Source organism: Notechis scutatus, chromosome 1, assembly GCF_049901735.1.
Source record: "Notechis scutatus isolate UNSWTSFEM ecotype Mainland chromosome 1, rNotScu1.2, whole genome shotgun sequence".
Taxonomy (NCBI): domain Eukaryota; kingdom Metazoa; phylum Chordata; class Lepidosauria; order Squamata; family Elapidae; genus Notechis; species Notechis scutatus.
This window is the reverse complement of record NC_142009.1, coordinates 234,031,127-234,053,424: the sequence shown is the minus strand read 5'-3', so window position 1 is coordinate 234,053,424 and position 22,298 is coordinate 234,031,127. Positions and strand designations below refer to the sequence as shown.

Here is a 22,298-nt window from a genome sequence, read left to right as displayed (position 1 = left end):
GCAATAATAGAGAGAGCTCCAAACAGAAAGTATTTTACAATATTTTTGTATCAAACATACACATTTGTTTAATGATGCATTATTTGCCTTTCAAATGTTTGCTTGAGGCATCTTATAGCAAGAATCTTCATCAGCTTTTGACAGATTCAGGTTGTTTCAGTGCCAGAAGCCATCCATATTGTATTTTTGCCAAGAGTCTGTTAGGTTGAAGAATAACTTCCTGGATATCTCTATTCCAAGTGACAATCAAGCATTGAACTTTGGTTGAAGAACCAAACCTTTAGTCTATTAGACAATTCATAATATGATATATTTTAGATTATTACACTGACATCCACCTTTGCACATGGAGCATGGGGTGTATTTCAATAGCTGTATTCATACAACATACTCAACAAGGTCAACTACAAACTTAGCAGCTTACAGTTGCATAACAAGCTAAACTTGTTATTTAAATTTGCTTTAATTCTGGTTAGCTTTGGCTTATCCTTCAATGTACTTCGCAAACCAAGAAAATAATCAGGAACAAAGTTAAGTGTGTTTTACAAACATAGCCACTGGCTCTCTTACTTCATTTTATTGTCACAATCATTTTGTAAAGTAGGGCAGCCAAACAATTATTGACAGGCTAAGATTACCTAGTGAATTTCGTGGCTGAAGGTGAATTCAAACCCACATCCCCTCAGCCTTGATCTGATATTCTAACTACGGTACTTGCAGTAATATAAAGTACTTCATTTTTTAAATTATATCTAAAAAGAAAAGTGTAAATGGAAGCGATATTTTTTTTACAGAGATGCATTTGGCAGGTGCCCACGCTAACCAAAATCTTCATCTGAATGTTAAATTTATGAAATGTTGGTGTTCTTGTGCATTACATATAACACTTACTATCACAACTTTGTTTTTTCTCAATGCTTGCCTTAAAAATGTGTATCTAGAAAGTATCAATCTTCTACAATGCCTCTTTACTTGAACTAGTAGTCCATAAATAGTAAATGTTTCATTCAGCAATTTATTTAGGTAAATAATGAAATGACAGGTTAAACCTAAGGAAAAATATGTTGGATGGACCATGAAGGACAACCCAATTAAATATTTACAGTAGTGGAGAAATCATTTCACATCTATTATATGTAAAAAAATAACCACAGGAAATTGTCACAAATTTTGTCTTGGAAAAAGTGCATTTTCCCATTTGACTCAAGCCAGATTTAGAATAAAATGAGAGCTCTCACTTTGTCCTCTGATTTTCCTACTTCCAGTGAACTATTTATGTAGCTGACCATGGAATCTACCAATCCATGGCATTCGCGCATTTTTTGCCGAGTCTGCTGGCTAGCAGAGCTAAGATTCCTGTAGGAGAAAAAGGAAGGGTTATCATTACAATAATATTCCTCCAATGCACTCTCTTTAAACTCAAGTCTTTGTCCTCTTATTAAATACAATTTCTCAGGGAACACTTTTCAGCAAACTGTCCCCCTCCACCAAGCAGCAAAATATGGATCCAGAATATTATCTGAACCAGGAATCAGCAACTTGTGGCAGAATTACCATTTTCACTGAATCTACCAAGCAAGGCCAATTATAGGCATTCAAACCAGCAAAAATTAGATCATATAATTCAGCTACAATCTTGACAAAGTCAAGTGGAAGCAAAATTTGATTTATATTTGGTGAGGAAAAGAATATTTTCATAGTAAGAATTGTACTCTCATAGTATATTGCTTTACAATCCAACATAATGTTCCAGCAGCCATATATAGATACTTATCATAAATGAATTACTCTCCGCTTCAAGTACTGATTCAATTTGATCCTCTTCTGTCAGAAACATAATGTGCTGTGTTGCCATTGTCCCGATTCTAATCTTTGCTATGTATCAAATTGGTGATACTGACTAAAATAGCATAAATGAGGAACACTATGGCTGAATAACTCTCCCATATATATTTAGTGGAAGTATACCATACAGATTGACAAATATTCTCTTCTATCCATACAACATAGAGCATACTCAAATGCCCGAGAAACTTATGAAAGTAATGGTGTTTACTATTTCTACATTAGTTGTGAACTATTTTTGCTGAATGGGATTTGGTAATGCTTGCATTTCTCTTTTTATCCCTACCAATCTTACTAAAAGGTTATAACAACAATGGCTATTATTGATCAGGATTTTCCTACTTCTTTCAGACCCTATAATTCTCATATAGTTAAAGTACCTGAGGAAGCCAGTGGCATTGTAGAAGATCTCTGCCTCCGAAGCGTTTTGCTGGATAATAGCTGCATTCCTTGAGGCTGAGAGAGGGGTCAAGATCAGGTTTGTGAGCTGCTCCAAAGTGTCCCGGGCAAGGCGGTCCTTGAGGTTATCACTTGAAGACAGATTCCAGAAAATGCCTGCAAAGCAATCAATCAGGAGACAGAGGAATGAGACAATATCTTTGCAGAAGGCACTATTCAGCAAGATGGGAATGGCTCCCTTATGCATACCAGACCTTTGGGATTTAGGAAATCACCTTTTAATAACAACATTTATTGTTTATGATATCAAAAGGAGGAAAAAGCTAAAACTAAAATCAAAAAATAAAGAGGGAGAAAAAGAAAAAGGAAGTTGAATTGCATCCATAGAAACATACACATACTGGTACATAAAACTGGTAACTTTTTAAGCAGTAGTTTAAACTCTGACCATAGGGAAGAGTTCAGCCAGATTTTCCTCTGTGTCAATACAAAACGAAATCACAATAGAGAATGAACATATTTCATCAACCTGAGATTTAAAATAACATATAACAGGGTTGTTTTTTTTTACTGTTCATGCACAACACATCCAGAATTAGGTAAAAGTTGCAGTATATTATTTTATCCCTCAGTTGCTTTCAAGTTATCATTATCATCACCATTAATTTTTAGAGTGCAGAATGCTTTACAATCTTATCTCATTAGTATTTACAACAATTCGCTTTTGATCACATTTTCACTTTTATCAGTAGGCAGCTAAGACTAAATTTGAAGGAAGATTTTAACTGCAAAGCCAAATTGCAGAGGGCAGACACCTGACCTGTTTTGAAGTTACTTATGAATTATCCCAAATTCAGAAAATGCCTTGAAGATTACATACAAAGAATTTACTGGTTGGGAACATGTTAACCTGTCCCATTTGCTTTCCCATGTCATCCGGCACAGAATGACTATCCCAAGGCCACCTGAGCCTATGGCTGAGCAGGGCCATTGAGCACTATTACTAATCTCAGACCAATGCTTTCTTTGCTGGATCCCACAGCAACTCTGAATAATGCAAGACCTATCATTTGAATCCTGGAGTGCAACCAAGGTCACTCATTCATTTGATTTTGGTATTAAATGTACATGCAAGCTATTTCATGTCTCTTCAAACCCTTTTTTAAACTATTGTTCCAGTGAGCCAGCTAGTTCCCTTAATTAAACTACACTTGAAATAAACTGGAAACGGTGTTAAAAAAGCAGTCATCAATCAACCTGGTACAATTTTTTACTTGGAAACTCACTAAGCAATTAACTGTTTCTTTTTAAAATGGATAAATAAAAAAATGAAGGCCCAAGACTATTCTGCCCATTTTTAAATAAATTCTAATCAGATTCATTGCCAATACTTCTGCCATTCCATAGTTATATGGCAAATTTCTATTAAACACATATACAGACAGATTCCAAAGAAATCTCAACAACTACTCTGAGGTTATAGTCTGTCCCTTCCTTGAATGGGGCATCTAAAGGTTTCATCTCAGGTTGGGCTAGGCTAAACATCTAGATTATTTCTGACAACTATCTGGTTTCACATAGGACGCAACAGATAAGTGCCCATTGTGAGGAAAGAACTACCTAAGTCAATGTATACTGCAGATCTATTCTGTAGAAAAACCCATGGTTGCAAAAATTCTGATTGTTTTAGTGAAGCCTGGGGAAATTAACAGAGTCCTGGACTGTTGCTATCTACATCAGTTTGGGTAATGAGTAGAGACAAAACAGCAGAAACAGAGCAACTTCTTGAGAAAATTCTTTTTGGACAGTAGACAGGTTTTGGTTGGGTGATGGCTGTGTATAAACTTGCACAAATCAAGTGTTGTGATGTTCTCAACATTATTAGAATATTTCACTGCAAAGAACACAATGGTTGAATCAGATCAACTTGTTGGAGCAAGACAGCTTGTAGGCCCAGCCAACCACCATGCCTTCCAGCAACTTATCTCCTTTTTAGCTCCTTTTTTAGCTCCTCACAGCTGAGATCTCCACAAGATTAGAGGACTTAATTTTGTTTAGTTTTCATATTTGTCAGGTTACTTTTCCCTTTTCAGTAAGGATGGAAAACACTGTTCTCCCAGATACTGTTGAACATCCACCCCACCAACATAACTGAGGATAAATGATAATGGGAATCTCAATCTGATCTCTACAAGGCTATAGGCTGACCTCTGCCTCTTCCTCCTTGTTATAAAGGGTGTGTGCTGTATAGTCACAAAAGGGTTCTCCGCTATGGTTAAGTTTTGGGAGGCCTGAAATAGGCTGTCAATAAGGCCAATAGCATCAACTTGCCTCCCCCAAAAAATAACTACAAATATTTGCTGCCTAGCAACAGAAGAATTGCGAGAATTAGCTTCTGCTTTTTCCCCTTTCTAGTTTATTATCTGCTGACACCAGGAAATGTCACTCATTCATTCTGTTTGTGTTCATGAGCAGTCTTAACTGTTACAGCATCTCAGTGCGTCAACCATTGTTATAACTGCTTGAGAAGCTGTAGATGTTGAAATGTCAGGCCTCTATCCCAGCAGGCTTTGGACTTGCTTACCTACTCATACAAGTGGCCCATACTAACTTAGTATGGCTACAAGTTTCATGTCTTTCCTCAGCTTTTGCTAAGGCCTCTGTGGCTGATTTTGCTGAAAGGCATAAGCATTATCCCTCTTGGGAAATTTGGGATGAACAGATATTTAACATGACTTTTGCAAAGGGGAACATTAATCCCTACACTTGCTAATAAAAATGCAAAGAGTTTTAACCCAGCTTGGTAACCACTAACAGAAAGAGAGTATGACAATGAAACCCCAACTTGAGCAAATGAACCCTTTTCATAATTGCAGACAATCAAAAGACAGGTGGCTCTAACTTAGAGAAATTAAAATTTGATACAATCTGTCTACAAGAAGTACATATTAAAAAAACAACATGATTATATATTGAAACAACAAAAATTAAGGAAATTATTTACAGTGTTGACACAGTGTAAAAAGAGAGGAGTGGTGTTATACATTAGAGATACAATCCCTGCGGAACAAACATATACAGATGATGACGAATGGATATTGATGGTGGAGATAATGGACAATAATCTAAAGATACTTTTAATAGCAATTTATGCTCCAAATGATAATCAAGAAGATTTTTACAGGAAATTACATAAGAAAATAATTGAACTCGACTATGCTAATATCTGTCTGATGGGAGATTTTAATGGAATAATAAATGACAAATTGGACTATAAAACACAAAAAACAGCAAAGAAAGCTAGAAAGACATTGCCAAAATCCTTCTTTCAAATGGTAGATGAGATAAACTTAAAAGATGCATGGAGAGAGAGAAATGCAGAAAATAAACAATATACCTTTTATTCAAATAGACATGTATCATGGTCTAGAATAGATATGATATGGATGTTAGAATTGCTTTCTAACATACAAGACACTGAAATAGAAGCAAGTACCTGGGCAGATCACAATCCAATGACACTTGTATGGAAAGGACAAAAAAGGAGATCTAGATGGACTTTAAATAATACGATATTAAACGAAAAAGACTTTAAACAGAAAATTGAGAGAGAATTGACTTTTTTCTTAAAAGAAAACACAAGAGAGGATACATCATTACAGAACCTCTGGGACACGATGAAGGCTTATACAACAGGCTTGATAATGGACTAAGGAAAAAAAATATAAAACAGAAAAAAACCTTTAAAATATTGGAAGAAGTTGGAAAAAGAACTACAGAAATTTCCACAAAAAAAAGGACATTAAAATTAAAATGGACATAACTAAACATAAAATGGAGCTAATGGAAAAAGAAGAAATAGCACAAAAAATTAAAAATGCTAAGCAGAACTATTTTGAAGATGCAAACAAACCAGGCAGATGGCTAGCATATAAATTGAGAAAGGAAAGAGACTCAAGAAGGATAAATCAATTGATAAATGAACAAGGACATGTATGCTATGGAAATGTGGAGAAGAAAAAAATTATTCAAGATTATTATGGAAAATTGTACCATCAAGAGAATGTTCAGGAAGAAACAATTCAACAATACTTACAGGAAGCAAATTTGCCTCAGATACCCAAAGATATTGAAATAATGTTAGAAAGTAACATAACAATGATGGAATTAACAGAAGCTTTAAAAAAGCAAAACATTGGGAAAGCACCAGGTCCGGACAGTTTGCCAGTGAAATTTTATAAGACATTCCAGGAAACATTGAATCTTCACTTATTAGAAGTTATGAATGAAGTTATGACAAAGAAGAGAATACCCAAAACATAGTCAGAAGCATATATCACATTTGTACCGAAGGAGGACTCAGACCCACAGCAAGTTAAAAACTACAGACCAATATCACTATTAAATTCAGACTATAAAACTTTTGCTTCAATTCTGGCAAAAAGACTGAAAAGATACTTAAACAATTTTATTCACCCTCATCAGAATGGATTTCTGCCGAAGAGACAGATTAAAGATAATATGAGAATAATTTTAGATACACTGGAATACTATGAGGCACATCCTGAAAAACAATTGGCTCTGATGTTTTTAGATGCACAAAAAGCCTTTGATAATGTGAATTGGCGTTTTATGCTGTAACAATTGGACCAAATGGGCTTTGGTAAAAAATTTACTCAAGCCATAGAAACGCTACATCATAAACAAGCTGCAAAGGTTATGATAAATGGAGAATTAACAGACTTTACAGATATAAGAAAAGGGACTAGACAAGGCTGTCCACTGTCGCCTCTGTTGTTTGTGTTAACACTTAGATATGGTGAGATATTGAATGAAAAGGGTGAACTTAAATTTATGCAAGCGTTGGAAGAACAAAGTGTAAAAATGAATTGGTTTTCATATTTGCAATTACAATCTAGATTTGATAAAGATGTTAAAACAGAAGGTATCTATGATAAGTTGACTGATTTAGATAAAATTTTGACAGGTACTGATGAAAAAGTAATCAAAAACTTTATGGACATTTGCTAGAGTTTAAATTAGAGAAAGAACAAGTAAAAGAAACAATGATTGCGTGGGGGAAAAATTTTGGATATGGGATTGACTTAGATAAATGGCAAAAATTGTGGTCTCAAAATTATAAAATACAATGTCAACTGCATATAAAGGAAATTTGTATAAGATGTTTAACAGGTGGCACTTACCCCCGTCGAGAATTGCGAGGATGTTCAAGAATAAATTGGATAAATGTTGGAAATGTCATCAGATACCTGGTTCATATTACTATATGTGGTGGACATGCTCGGATGCAAAAAGATATTGGATTATAATCCACACATGGTTGGAAAAAATGACAAAACAACACATGACAAAATTGAGAAAGGAAAGAGACTCGAGAAGGATAAATCAACTGATAAATGAATAAGGACATGTATGCTATGGAAATGTGGAGAACAACACAAAATGACAAAACAACACCTTAAACCTGAGATATTTTTATTGGGAATTATACCGGAAATATATTGTAAAGAATTGAAATATTTGATTGTAAATGTTTTAACAGCGGCTAGAATTGTATTTGCTAAGAATTGGAAAAATGAAAAAATACCTATCCAGGAGGAAATTATTAAGAAAATCATGGACTGTGCTAAAATGAGTAAATTGACATTTGAAATTAGAGAAGAGGATAAACAATTTTATATGATATGGGATTTATTTTATCAATGATTACATAAAAAGACATGGTAAAGAAATAGACTAGTAAGCCTTACAATAAAAGTTAATAGATTGATATAGAATACAATACAAAATATATAACCATTGGATGAATGTATAAGATTAAATCATAATGAAAATTAGAATATCTCGTATAAAATGATGGAAAAATAGTTTAGTCAAATGAATGTTTAATAATTGATATTACATAAGCACAAGCTAGATTGATAAGGTGAGAATTTATATAACTTGTGAGTAATGGTAAAAAAAAGGATAGCACAAAAGATTGTAACCAACTGACACACTGTATGTATATAATTGAAAGAGGGTTTTTTGTTTTTGTGTTTTGTTTGTATGTTTATTGTTCAAAATAAAACTTTGTTTAAAAAAAAACAAAAGACAGGGTGGCTCTTACTGAATTCACATTATGGCTTACCAGTGAATGTAGATGAGCACAAGTTAGTAAACAAGAATGTAGGTTGTTCTTTTAGCAGCCAACATACATTTGCTTATGAAATGAAGAGGTTGTTGCAACTCTGCATGTTCGGGTAGCTGAAGAGCAGTTAAGCCATACATGAGAGGGAAAATCTGGTTATGTATATACAGAATTCTTGGAATGAAAAGGTGAGAGAAAATAAAGTGAGATTTCAAAAAGTCAGAATTCCCTTAACAGTGAAGCAACATAAAGCAAAATGAGGTGGTATTTCCTCTTACGAAACAAAGATAGTGATGCAGATTTAGCTGGGATTTATCTGCTTATATATTGGTAGACAGGCAGATGATTTATGAGGGAATTAACAGACTAAAACTAAAGGAGGGTCCTAGTTTGTCTAGTTTATAAAGTGGATCTTGCACAAGACTGTAATTAACCTCAGGCTATTAGAAAAAATAATAAAATTATCAGTAAATATATTACTGCAATATTTATTTTGAAACTTTGGGCTTGTTGATTGTATACAAGAAAGCTGAAAAAACATTCCCATGTAGTTGGCAAAAAATGGGAGATCACTCTCTCTGGACAAACTCATCCTCAGTTGAAGGCAGCAGACATCTTGTCTTTTCTGGTTTTTTTTTTTAACTTCCAATCTTTTTTACAGCAGTTACAAGTACAATTATAAATTTGGCCATTTTTTCCTCATAACTCTCCTTTCTATCCTGTCAAATCACCAAAACCATAAATTCATGATAATTCAATAAATTCATGAGAAGGGTTTTCCAGTCAGCAATAAATGTAGATATTGCCTTTTCTCTGATCAAACAAGTAAATTTATCCATCTCAGCAAGTTTCATCATCTTCACCAGCTATTTCTCCATTGTAGGTAATTGTTGTGGCTCCGATTCCCGAGCCTGTGCTGTTAGAGGAAGAGGACTCGGAAGATGAGGAGGAGGAACCGGGAATGCCTTCCTCCCTGGCAATGCCTTCCTCCCTGATAATGCCTCAGGTTTCATCAGATTAATAAGGAGGAAGGCATATCGGAGCAGCCCCTGACAGGGAGTCAAGAGGAAGAATGTTGGCTTGATCCTAAGCAGCGTCGTAGGAAGAAACGTGAGCAGCAACGTAGGAGGCGTGGGAGGGTCAGAGAGTGAGCTGAGTCATTGAGCCACACCCCACAGGGGATAAAAGTGGGTGTGTTGTCAGCTGGAACTTTGTACGGGACAAAGTTTAATCTTGCTTCAGGTTTTCTTTGTGAATGATTTTATGATCTGCCTTGTAATTTTCTGGAAGTAGCTTTTTACTTGTTATCAGTTCGGACTTGGCAGGCAGAGCGTGTTGGAATGCCAAGGACATTATCAGTTCCAAAGAATTAACTCTGTGAAGTCCGAGCCAGCTTGCCTGCCTGTGTTTGTGTGAGTTTGTACTCTTTTATCTTTTGAGAAAGAAGAAAGGTGAGACAGAATAGGTAATGCTGAATATTTCCAACTTTGTGCACTCTGAAACAGTTTGTGTATTTGAATGTAAAATTTTCTAGCTTTTTTACATGTCCACCAAATATAATTAGGTCTTTTCATCTTGTTCACATTTCCAACAGGTGAACATTCCAGCCAATTTCTATGGTGACATACACTAATAACACAAATATGCTATCTTCCCTCTTTATTTCTATTCCCACTTCTTCCTAGGGAAGGATATTTGCCAGCAACTGCAACATATAGCCATACTGTGCCCCTTGCTTCCCCCAGCCTGCTTCTCTTTATCTCTTTACCTGATGTTAAGCAAAACAAACAATTTATAAAAATGTCACATCCCTTTGCCCAGCCCCTCCTAATACCCTTTTCTTTGCTAGGATTTACTGAGGCGCATTGAAGTTGAGCTTGTTAATGGACTGACATTCCAATCTCTTTACCCAAGAGGATATTCAAGGAAAGAGAGAGGATCCAGGAATTGCTAGTATTTCACTGATTCCTTCAATTCATTTACTCCTCAATATAGCTTTACTGTTTGTGAATTAAGAAATAAACTAGTATTTTAGGAACATTAAAGGTTGCTAATTATGAAGGGAATTTGGAACAGAAGGGAGGCAAATGTTCTGAACAAGAGAGAGTGCATCTTATTACACCAAACAAAATGCACAAATAACCTAAATATGTCCCTGGTTTCATATATAAACTAAACATGCCTTTTTAAATTTACTGTGATGTGCAAACTCAACCTGACATTGTGTATCACTCCGTAAATTATAGCTTATTCGGCAAATTCTTGGTTAAAACATTTTGATTTTGCATTAACTGTTGCAAATCCTTTGGGACTGTGATTGTCTATAAATGTGATTACCATTTGTGTAAATGCAATTCAGCTGTACATTAGAAGCTTCTTTTCAGATGAAAATATAAGCCAATGTTGTTTTCTTCAGAAAAAGGCAAATACAATTAATGTCTTGCCTGCATTTAATCTTTGTGTTAAGACAGATGGCAGTTTCAATTCTGGCATTACATCTGCTGTACATTATTTCTTGCCACTCTTTGTCTCTTGATACATTCAGATTTTCAAATTCTATCACATTTCAGTTTAATCATATTGCCACCCTATGTAATATTTCTATTGCCACAATACTTTTTAGATATAGCAATCTCTGAACCTTGCTTGTAAATTATAGGCGTTATTATATGGCAAAATTTGATGGGGTGTGTGAGACTCCATTTTTGAGATTTCTTTTATACCTTAATATCTGTCACTGAATTATTTATTCTAGTTATTTATTTCCATTCTGGTTTAAGATTCTTCCTGGCTTAAATAATAATAATTAGGAGATAAGATGGCCCTAGTATCTTCCCTGACCCCTACCAATCTGTTTTCCTCTTATTCTTCTTTTTTTACTCCTTCCATACCCCAGACATACCACAGGTTCAATTTATATAAGCATATAATTTCATGGATTCACATTTAATGTGAATATGCAACAAACATCCCTCCAAAGTAACAAATAAGTCCATTACATCTAAAGTAGCCTGATGAAGCATTAAATTTACCTTAACTTTGCAACATCTGTAATTCATTTTTGCATGATTATGACATTAAACAAATTACGTTATGTATGCCATTTATGCAATTATGAAATTATAATAAATACAGAAAATCATTAAAAATAACATAACTGGCCACCTTCATATTTAATAGACATTTTGGAATAACAGATGTCACCTCCACACAAAACTTCATTAAAACTTGGTTTTACTTTATAATGGAACCTTAGGTCTGGTAACACCAGTGGGAAGAAGACGTCATCTGTTTCATGATTCTTCTTCCATTTATCTATTTTTCTAGATTAAAGTTATGCTATTGTTTATATTTTATTATAATTTACATGTTAGTTATTTGGTTGAACATTAGGGGGAAAATGCATTGCTTTATAAAGGCTGGATCACTTTCAGCCAATTGATGCAGTGATATTTTTTAATTTAAAAAAATAAATTAAATTTTAAAAGCCAGAAGCTTTTTCTATTTCCCATTAAGAACAATTTCTCTAAGACAGAAATTGCTTCCTCCTGTTGTAATATTTGGCTATTAATCACAAGGAACAGTCTTATTATATTAAGATTTCTCCTTTGCTGACCCTTATGTTAAGATACATGGAAATTAAATGTAATAATAGTTTTTTTTTCCTAGTGGAAGGCTATGGCAATAGCATTTAGCATATATCATATAGCATATATCATTCCATAGTGCTTTATAGCCCTCTTTAAACAGTTTATAGAGTCACCATATCGCTCCAGAAAAATCTGGGTCCTCATTTTATCAACCTCAGAAGGATGGAAAATTGAGTCAACCTTGAGCCAATCAGGATCGAACTCCTGGTAGTAAGCAGAGTTAGACTGCAATGCATTTTAACCACTGCACCACCATGGCTCCTATTATTTGGCAGCTTTTCTATTTCTTTTCTGCCACGTTGGAATGCATTTAGATTCTAGTTTGGGCCAACGGGTGGGGGAAGAAAGACTATTTTGAAATTAGTTTAAAAAAATGACTTATCCTATTTGTTTTTAGTTTTCTTATTTCTTGGGTGGGATACAGATCCATTGTTCCCAATCCTGCACCTATAATTTGTCTACAATGATGTTCACTCACCAGTAACATTCTTGCGTAATTCATCATCTTGCTCCCGCAAAGTGCGCATCAGCTCATAGATCCCATTTTCTTCCACCAGCCCCAGCTTGTTCTCAGCGTTGTCATAAATAAGATTGCGCATGGCACCTGTGGCATGGCGCTGCACCTCTTGGTTGGAACTGTTGAAGAGCTTCACCAGCTTGGATATGGCTTGGAGACTGCGAGCCTATGGAAAGAGCGCAGCACACATCTTAAGAGAGAAGAGGGGAGATGTGGACATCTCATCCTGTCTCATCTCCACCCATGTGCACCCATCTCATCCTAAGCAAGCTGCCTTTTTCCTCAGTCAAATAATCTTCCCTCTCAACATGCAGGAACCCCTCCCACCATAACAAAGCATGACACAACCTCTTAAAGGAGAGTCATCACTGAGTAAACCTGCAAACTATATTGGGATCTTAGGCAACTATCAATCCATCCATCCATCCATCGTAGCCTCACCTGTTTCTTGGCATCATTGTCACTGTAGCACTTATGCTGGATATAAGCAGCCCCAAGCACCTGGAGGTTGGGGTCGTTGGCCATCAGGTATTTCACCGCAGAGGGAAGATCAATGTCATCAAATCTGAAAACAAAGTTAAACCAAAGAGGAGATGATGCAATTTCAAATCTTCTCATTTTTTTTCAGAGATTTCTAATAATATTCATCTGACTGTTGTGCTTACCCCCCCCCCCCAAATTTAACTGTACAGGTGGGTCCTCAACTTACAACAGTTCACTTAGTGACCATTCAAAATTACAACAGCACTGAAAAAAATGACTGCTTTTCGCTCTTATGACTGTTGCAGCATCCCCATGGTCACGTGATTTATATTCGGATGCTTGACAACTGACTCACGTTTATGACGACTGCAGTATCCTGGGGTCATGTGATCCTCTTCTGTGACCTCCTGACAAGCAAAGTCAATGGGGAAGGCAGATTCATTTAACAACCGTGTTACTAATTTAACAACTGCAGTGATTCACTTAACAAATGTGGCAAGAAACGATGTATTTTTAAAACTCACTTAACAGATTTCTCACTTAACAACATACATTTTGGGCTCAATTGCAGGTGTAAGTCTAGAATTATCTGTAATTCAGTCCAGAATTATAGTCATAAATTGTTGCAGTTGTTACCACTTGACAATTCCTGATTTTTTGTGTGTGATGGTCATTAAGAGAGCATACTATGGTTGTTAAGTCAATCTGTTTTATCCAATGGGCTTTTTTTTGTCAGAAACTGGAAGTACATGCTGGAAACCAGCAAAAAATGTTATGTAACTGTGGGACATTGCAAATGGCCAAAATGCAATCATATGACTGAACAGGGTTGCAGCTGTTGGAACTTCAAAATTGGGTTGTAAGTACCTTTTGGAGGTGTGTTTGAATGGTCATTAAGTGACTAGTTGTAAGTTGAGGACTACCTATATCTACTAAGGAAAACTTCCTATATACATATAGATGCACAATTGCCCTGTCAACTGGCCTGAAGCATACAAGTAATTTGAATTTCTTGCCAAAACATAAAGATCTTGCTTTAAAAAAAGGATAGGGAAGTGGAGGGAAGAGAACTTAATAAGGAAAGAGCCTGGTAAAATAGAGTTACAGGGCCGGCATAATCAGACCATACTGTACATCAAATTTCTAAACTATTACTTTGCTTTTGTTATTCAATATTCCCTTACACAAGCCTTTTCCCTTACATAAGTGCTAAAACTTGCTTTAATTTTTATAAATACAAATGTAATTTCTCAGTATGCAAAACTCCGGGGAGGGGGGGGGACATATTTTATGTTATGATAAAAAATTAAGATTCTGTGCATCAGCTGCTTGCCCAATGCAGCCCCAAAATGCCAGAGATAGAGAGAGGGATGGGCGGAGGGAGGAGGAAAGGGAGAGGGGGGGGGGAGAGATAAAAATTAATCCATTCATCCCCAGAGGTTTGAGTTCTAAGCTTCTTCCTTTCACTTTTCTCAATTAACCAAAACTTATTGGCTCATCCTTTAAAAAGATTTAGAAAGATGAGATATGTTTCTAAGCCAGATATGTTTCTGGCTATTTCTAGTCTGGGAACCAATGGTTCTTATCTTTCCAATCTCAGCTGTTACACCTACAGACAATCAACAAGGAATAACTGAAAGAACCCATCTGTTATAGAAACATCTGTTATAGAAACATCTGTTATAGAAACATACCACATACAACACCCTGTAAGTTTAATTAGGACTGACAGAAATGTCAATACCTGCCCAGGTTCAGAATAACCTCATTTACAACTCCCGTATATGAAAATCAGTGAGCACACAGAACATAACTTGCATCATTTTCCTGTGCTGTTTCTTTTAGGTGGCTTTCTGTTCAGTAAAGGCAGGATCCAGAGACTGATGCCATTGTTTTGCCACCTGAGTCCTTTAGGCATAACAGATAATCAGGTACCCTAACTTCCAGATTCACCAATAAAGAGCACCCTAGCAAAGAAACAATATGCAAAAATTGCATGCTCTGTGCCCCAGTGGCTAGGTTTCTCAGTCTAGGACTATATACTTTGTGTGCCTGAACTGCAGTCATGTCATTCCCACCTTCTGCTGTCAATAGAAATGGATTTGGTTGGGATTCAGGGCAGCTAAGTGGCTGAAAGCCGTCCCTGTTTCCTCAGCTCAGTTAGGACCAGAGCATTCCACTGCTATAAATTCACGGCACACTTACCCACCAGAGTAGGACTGCTGGGACATCAGCGTATTTTGACCATCAAACATGTCCATGCCACGCAGGTCTTGCAAATGGTGGTTGGATTCAGCCAAACTGTGCACAGAAGGCGCACGCGAAGTACGCTCCACTGAAGCGTAAGTGTTCCCAGCCCCTCCTTGACAGGTCTGAGTGCCACTGAAAGAGCCTGTACTAAATCGGGAGCGGTTGTTGCTCTGGAAACGTTGCAAAGTGCGCATGGCTGGTGCACGGATGACGGGCCTGTTCTGTGGGACCACCATACCATCCATCCAGTCAAGAGGCCGCTTTGCGCAAGCGTTAGAGCCAGCGCTCATCTGCCTCTCAAAGGCGTAGGATCTTTGGAAGCCCCCACTGCCCCGGTTTTTATAGAGAGTTGCTTGGGTCAGTGGCTCCACCTCAGACATTACACTGTAGTGGTCATCCCCAACCCCAGGGCCGTAGACCCCATCTGTCAGGCGCAGGGAGTGCAAGGACATGGTGTCATAGTTCTGACAGTTCCGGTAGTTCTTGTCATTGAAAGGCCTGGGTCGGGTGGTGGAGCTGTAATTCGTGCCATACAGTGGACTTTTGGGGCCAGTGCCATTGCTGATAGCGGCTATTCTAGTATTGGGCCTGAGATCTACTGCTGAGCGGGAGGACCAGCCGGCAGCCTTCATAGAATTATAGCCATTATTATCAACCGAATGGTGCAGCTGCAAGGGGCAGGAAAGAAGGAAGGAAAGAAGGGAAAGTTAATACTTATTTTCAAACGCAAACAAATTCTGTCTCTCGTACACACACACATACACGCACATTTCCTTCATGCCAGTTATCAGATCAGTTGAAATATTTTGAAATAATCTAAATCTATATAATAATGAACACCTACTACAGGGATTCTGGGGACTACAGGCTGCAACATCTACACTGTTTGTGGCTAGGCACTACATGCCCTGACACCCTTCCTAAGGTAAACAAGAGTATCATATGGCATCATCACTTAAAGGCTGCAGTGCTGGAAGTCAGCAACAGGAAGGACATATATGCATATAAACTATCTGTCCAAATCAGATTCCTTTGACACTGAAAAATCAATAACCGCGGGAATAAAGTGCAGTTAAATATTAATAGAAACAGGCAACAGAAACAGCTCTACTTACCAAACTTTTGTGATCTGTGCCATTGGTTTGAGATCTGGAACTAAACTGTTGCTGTAGACTTCTAAACTGACCATTGGAGGAGATTCCACCTGCAGTAGGATACAGAGAGATATTACATTATGTATAGAAAGTGAAGAAAGAAATGGAAGTAGGGCAGTAACTGGCTGAAGCTGGTTACATTTTAAGGAGATGTATTATTTGCATGAGAAAAATCAGAATTTCTCCTTAAATTTAGAGTAGTCCCCAACTCAGTGATAAGGACTGATCCCCTGCATTCTGATTCCCATCATCCCCAGCCAATCTGGCTGAAAATGATGGAAGATATTGTCCATTCCAGCATCTCTGGAGGGTATCATATTCTTCTTGTAATATGGATTCCGAGATCGCAGCTGGTTTTGTGTTCATCTTATTAACAGCCAAAGTTCTGGTTTCAATTATTCCCATGTTGTATTTTTGAAATGGCACAGGTTTATAATCTTGTACTATTGACTGGCCAATCCAGTTCAATATTGTGTCTTCAAGTTGGCAACAGTCCTCTAAAATCTTGGTGTCAGGATTCCTACCTGGTCCTACAATATGGAGGAAATGGAGATGAGCACTGCCCCCTATAGTTGGCAATGATTAGCAGAATGAAATATCTGCAATATGGGATTTTATCCCTGGAGATGCTAGACAGTCCAAGTATTTAACATCCAACTGGCTTTCTTTACTATAAAATTAAAGTCCCAGGCGGCTAGATTGATATACAGCAATCTTGCTAAATCACCAAAGATTCATCTTGTCAAATATACTATTTCTATATGGATTGTTCACAACAGTACAGTTGGGCAACTAGAAAGAATGAAGTAGCTTCCCCACCTGTTTTGGGAAAGCTGGAACAATTGTAAGTTGTTGGAAGACAGAATTGTGTATACAATAACTATACTTTCTCCCTGTTTTCTGAGCTAGCCTGTTGTCCTTGGGGGCTGTGAAGGATGCTGCCACTGGTGCTGAAATAAAATTCCACTTCCAGTCTAGTGTTAGAAGATGCACCATATTTGTTTCAGGCAGTAAAACTGGACCAATGTTAATGATCAATTAATTGCTTCCAGGAACAGACAAGCAGCTCATACGACAATGACTATTTTGTCTGTCTACAAATTGTCCTGCCAAATATATCCTATATTTCATAGGCTTTAATGTATTCCTCATAGCTTTCTTCAAGATATATTTAGAATAGATTCCTCAGTCCATATGACAAAATAATAGGTTCTGCTGATTCTAAAGCAAAATATGAGTCCACAAATATTGTCATATAATAAACAGCTGCCAGAGAATCCAGAAAAGTGGAAGCCAGAGAATCTCTACTCCACATAGGGACTAGTCTTAGCTGGTATTTTATCTTTGGGATTCTTTTCTAACAGCCTAAGTCCTAATCTTTTGACACTCCAGTTGGAAAATGAACCTTTATGCAACTGGATTGCCTAACCTTTTTCAATAACTGTCTAGACTCGTGCCAAATCCGTCACATGTACCTGTTTGTCTTCTTTTGCTGTTTTCTTAACAGTGTCCTTAATTCACCATTTCTACTTATCTCTAATCAGAGCACCACAAATGTTCAAAACTACAGAAATACTGCAGCCCTTTTGCCTACCCCTCTCCTCATTTAAACATCTTTGTTGCTCATAGATGACACTGAATATGCTGCACTGAAATTGGGTCACACAATACACGAAGTCAGGAATTTCATCGGATCAAGGGAGACACACCAAGACTAGGTGGTGACAAGATCGACTTGGGAGAATTTAATAAAGATTATGCTTCAAAGTGGGTTATGCAATCTCCCCATTTAAAAAAATAAACCAAAGAAGGGGCAAAAATATTAATGGGGTAAAGGGAGGAAGTGGACTCCCTGCAGCATATCTTTTGCAACTCTATATTAAACCTTGAATCACAACTTGCAAACAAAATTGACTGAATTCATGCAATACACTAATCCAGGGGTGTCAAACTCAAGGCCCGGGGGATGGATCTGGCCCACAGGGTACTTAGCTCTGGCCCGTGGGGCCACCCTAGAAACAGCAAAAGACTGGGCTGCAGTGCCTCTGCCTGCAAAAGCAGAGCTTTTGAGGCTCCATTTTTGGCTGTGACGGCATCCTGCCACTCTCTGCCAGTGAAAACAGAGCTGGGGGGGGGGGGCAGCTGAAAATGGAGCTCTGGAGCCCGTTTTCGCTGGCAGAGTGCTTGGGTCACCACACACACCCCTGACACGAGTGACATCAAGCTGGCCATGCCCACCCCGGCCGCCGAGGTCAAACATAACCCTGGTGCGGCCCTCAATGAAATTGAATTTAATACCCTTGCACTAACCCAAACCTAGAAAACTATGTTACGGCTTAACACGATATTGGCAATTTGGTAGCACTCATAAATTATGTTGCTTCTGCTTGTTTACCAAGCCATAAACAAACTACGATATGCCTTACCATGATATGTAATTATTTCAGAATTGAGATTTTGACTGAAAATATTTCCTGGGAGTGAGCCCAATCAGAAGTTAAATTTTGACCTACTGCATTCCCCTCACCTTTCATTCAATCATATCCAATTCTCAGAGACTGCCTGGAGAAGCCCCTGTAGTTTTCTTGGCAAGATTTTTCAGCCACCTGAATCTGCTTGCAACCATTTCTTAGAGTGTTTACAGGCTACTTGATTCTACACCTCTCTGAATGGCACATGTTAAAGCTGTAAGATCTTGCTCAGAGATTATAAGGCTGCTCACAAGTCAGGAGCTGCGAGACAGCCTTGCAGGCTATTACAATGCTGCCAAAGTAATAATAAAAAGCCTGAAATTCGTTCAAGCTACCTAAATAAATTAGTGTCAAAGATCAATCTTTCCTTCAGAACATTCTTACTTCCCTTAAAATGGATGCATAAATTATATGTTTTGACAACACTGTATCTGCTCTTTGTTTCAGAGAAACATTAGAGACATCTACAAAAATTATTTAAAGAAATTGTGGAGCCCTATAACATAATAACTATTTTATAGTAGGGAATCTTTATCTTGGGAATCTGCTATTATGCCAGGTATTGCTGACAATTACTCAGCAATTGCCATGGTTATTCAGAAGTTGCACAAATTTTAGTGAACTTTATGGACCAATAAAGACCACAAAACTAAGTATGTTTTGCAGCCAATGGGTTATCCATGCCAAATCTGGTATTAGCATACTTGAAAAAAATAACATTCATTTTACAAACCAGACCTCATTCTACATTCATATAAACAATCTCAACCTTGCTCCATGTACATTGACATTCTACATGTGAATATGTAGGAAATAGACACGAACGTAAGATTCTAAAGGATGGTTCTTAAATTAATTCACATGTATTTTTTAAAATCAAGAAATAAAATAATTTCCATAGACATAATACATTAAGTCTAAACATGATTCTTCTCTTCTCTAAGCAAGATTGGGTTTGCACTGATTGTCATTTGGCAGTTGTAGTATACTGATACTGCAATGCACTTACATTCAGACCCTTCTCACAGGTCTCTACCCACAATTTATATCATTCTCTCTCTCATTCATTTACTTTTATTGATTAGCCAACTGACCTTATCAAAATGAAAGGCGATGTCAATATGCAAAAATATGATGCATGAAATGCAAATGTACAAAAGTTATAAGTACATTATTTAATCCCAATTCATTGTATAGAATAAGTTCTCAATCAATCGACCTTGACTATGAACTCAGCAATCCTATTGGTAACATTTGAGCTTGCACTCTACAGGAAATAAGAGAGTTTTGGGTTTTTGGTCAAATTCTCTACTTATAGAGCCTGAAGAAAGAACTTTATTTTGCCTCAATCTTCTGACCAACTTTATAGAGGACTTTTCATTCGTACTGGGCTACCAATGCTGATTGGATAGATTGTATGATTGAAGCTGCAACTTTGGTGCACAAAATCTTTAATGCTAAGCAACATTTATCAGCAGCAACTCACACTCTGTCTACAAATGCCAATCCAAGACTACGGGAAGCTCCTATAAAAGGTTCATCTCACTTTCCCGTTTGATTTTCTTCCTGTTACTTGCAGCGTTTCTCCTTTCTCATATATTAGAAGGTCCCTCATGTAGGGTTAACTACCATAAATAAAAAAGGTTTAGTCCCTTGTGTTGTTTCTTCACTGAACTCTTTCACGCCTTATTTCCCAGGCACCCTTGCCTTTTGTATCAACATCAAAACACTTAAAATTATTTCTTAACAAAGACCCTTTTGAGAGAGCTTTAGCTTGGCGTACTTCCTAGAGAAAAGAAAGGAGGAGACCAGCTATCAGGGTAATCCAGGTGCAGCCCAAACACTGCTAGTGATTAAATTTCAGAAGTGGTGTAGTTACTGTAGAAACTTGGGCCAAACTTTCACAAATGTAATACTTCATAAACTGAGATTGAGCTATTATAATTTAATATTTGCTGTCAGATGACAGAATGACATTCTGTGTTCATGACTCTAGAGGGAAGGATGTACAGTGGTTTCCATATCCATTTTATAAGCCTGTAAAAGAAATGGGCGTTGGTAGAAGTTACCCTGAACGCCCTTTCTATCTATGCTGCGAGAGAGCCCAGGATGGCTTGACTCCTTCCTATGACGTCATTTAGCTGAGTCTGTACTAAGATATAAAAGCCAGCCCCCAGGAGAGACCCCAGCTTTGGTGAAGATACTTGATAGATTGAAAGGTGTCTCTGAAAGCACAAATGAATACAGAAATATGGCTTACCCTCTCCGGACGAATCAAGGGAGGGGCTGGGCTCTCTTGCAGCATAGATAGAAAGGGCGTTCAGGGTAACTTCTACCAACGCCCATTCTCCTCCATGTTGCATCGAGAGCCCAGGATGGGACATACCAAAGCTTGCATGTCCATGGGCGGGTCCTCGTCCGGCTCATCACACCGACCGTTAAACCACTCGTTGAAACACCCGTCTGCCGAAGGCTGCAGTTGCCAAGGCAAAGACATCCAGACGGTAGTATCTGATGAAAGGAGATGGAGATGTCCACGTGGCCGCACGACAGATCTCCTCCAAGGGTGCTTGGGTTGCCCAGGCAGCCGAAGTGGCCGCGTTTCTGGTACAGTGCGCTGTCAGACCTCGAGGAACCAGAAGGGCCGCAGCTTTGTAGGCCTGCTCAATGCAAGATCTAACCCACCTGCTAATAGTAGGAGAAGAGGCCTTGTGCCCCAAGTAAGAAGGGAAAAGGAAACAAACATGGCTTCCGACTTCCTGAAGGAGGAAGTGCGCTTAATGTATATTCTAAGAGCCCTACCTATGTCTAGCGAGTGCCACTGCTGCTCTAAGTCATGGTGCGGGAGGGGGCAGAAGCCAGGCAACATAATGTCCTGGGACCTGTGAAACAGGTGTTAACCCTTGGAATAAATGAGGGGTCCAGACTGAGAACAACCCTATCATCGTGAAAGGAACAAAGGTCCTGTCTGATGGAAAGAGCAGCGAGCTCGGATACCCGCCTGGCTGAAGTGATGGAAACGGGGAACACTACCTTCAGAGTCAGGAAACGGAGAGACAATGTTCTAAGGGGTTCAAAGGGGGGCTTTGTAAGGGCATTAAGGACCACATGAAGATCCCAGGAAGGATACCTGTGAACCACTGGTGGGTGCAGGTTAGAAGCCCCTTTCAAAAACCTCCTGATTGAAGGGTGATGGGATAAGGAAGGAAGCGAACCCCATGAAAGAACTGAGGAGAGGGCCTCAACCTGCCCGCATAAGGTGTTGGGGGCCAAACCTTTCTCCAGATCATGCTGAAGGAATCTAAGAACCTCTGCCAACTGGGCTAAAGCAGGAGAGAGAGACCCTCCCTAAGGTACCATCGGGAAAGGGACTTCCAG

At 38.0% G+C, this 22,298-nt stretch overlaps 1 protein-coding gene across 3 annotated transcripts in view; it reads right to left on the bottom strand.

The window, feature by feature from the left end:
- PKP3 (plakophilin 3) overlaps positions 1–22,298 on the bottom strand; it is an 86,335-nt gene that overhangs the window by 6,000 nt on the left and 58,037 nt on the right. For all 3 annotated transcript variants that reach the window (XM_026668158.2, XM_087950699.1, XM_026668159.2), the window contains exons 3-8: positions 16,411–16,499; positions 15,251–15,963; positions 13,004–13,127; positions 12,524–12,728; positions 2,226–2,400; positions 1,239–1,356 (exon numbers count right to left, since the gene is read on the bottom strand). In XM_026668158.2, coding sequence (XP_026523943.1) covers positions 1,239–1,356; positions 2,226–2,400; positions 12,524–12,728; positions 13,004–13,127; positions 15,251–15,963; positions 16,411–16,499 — 1,424 coding nt within the window. The remainder of the gene's footprint in view (positions 1–1,238; positions 1,357–2,225; positions 2,401–12,523; positions 12,729–13,003; positions 13,128–15,250; positions 15,964–16,410; positions 16,500–22,298) is intronic.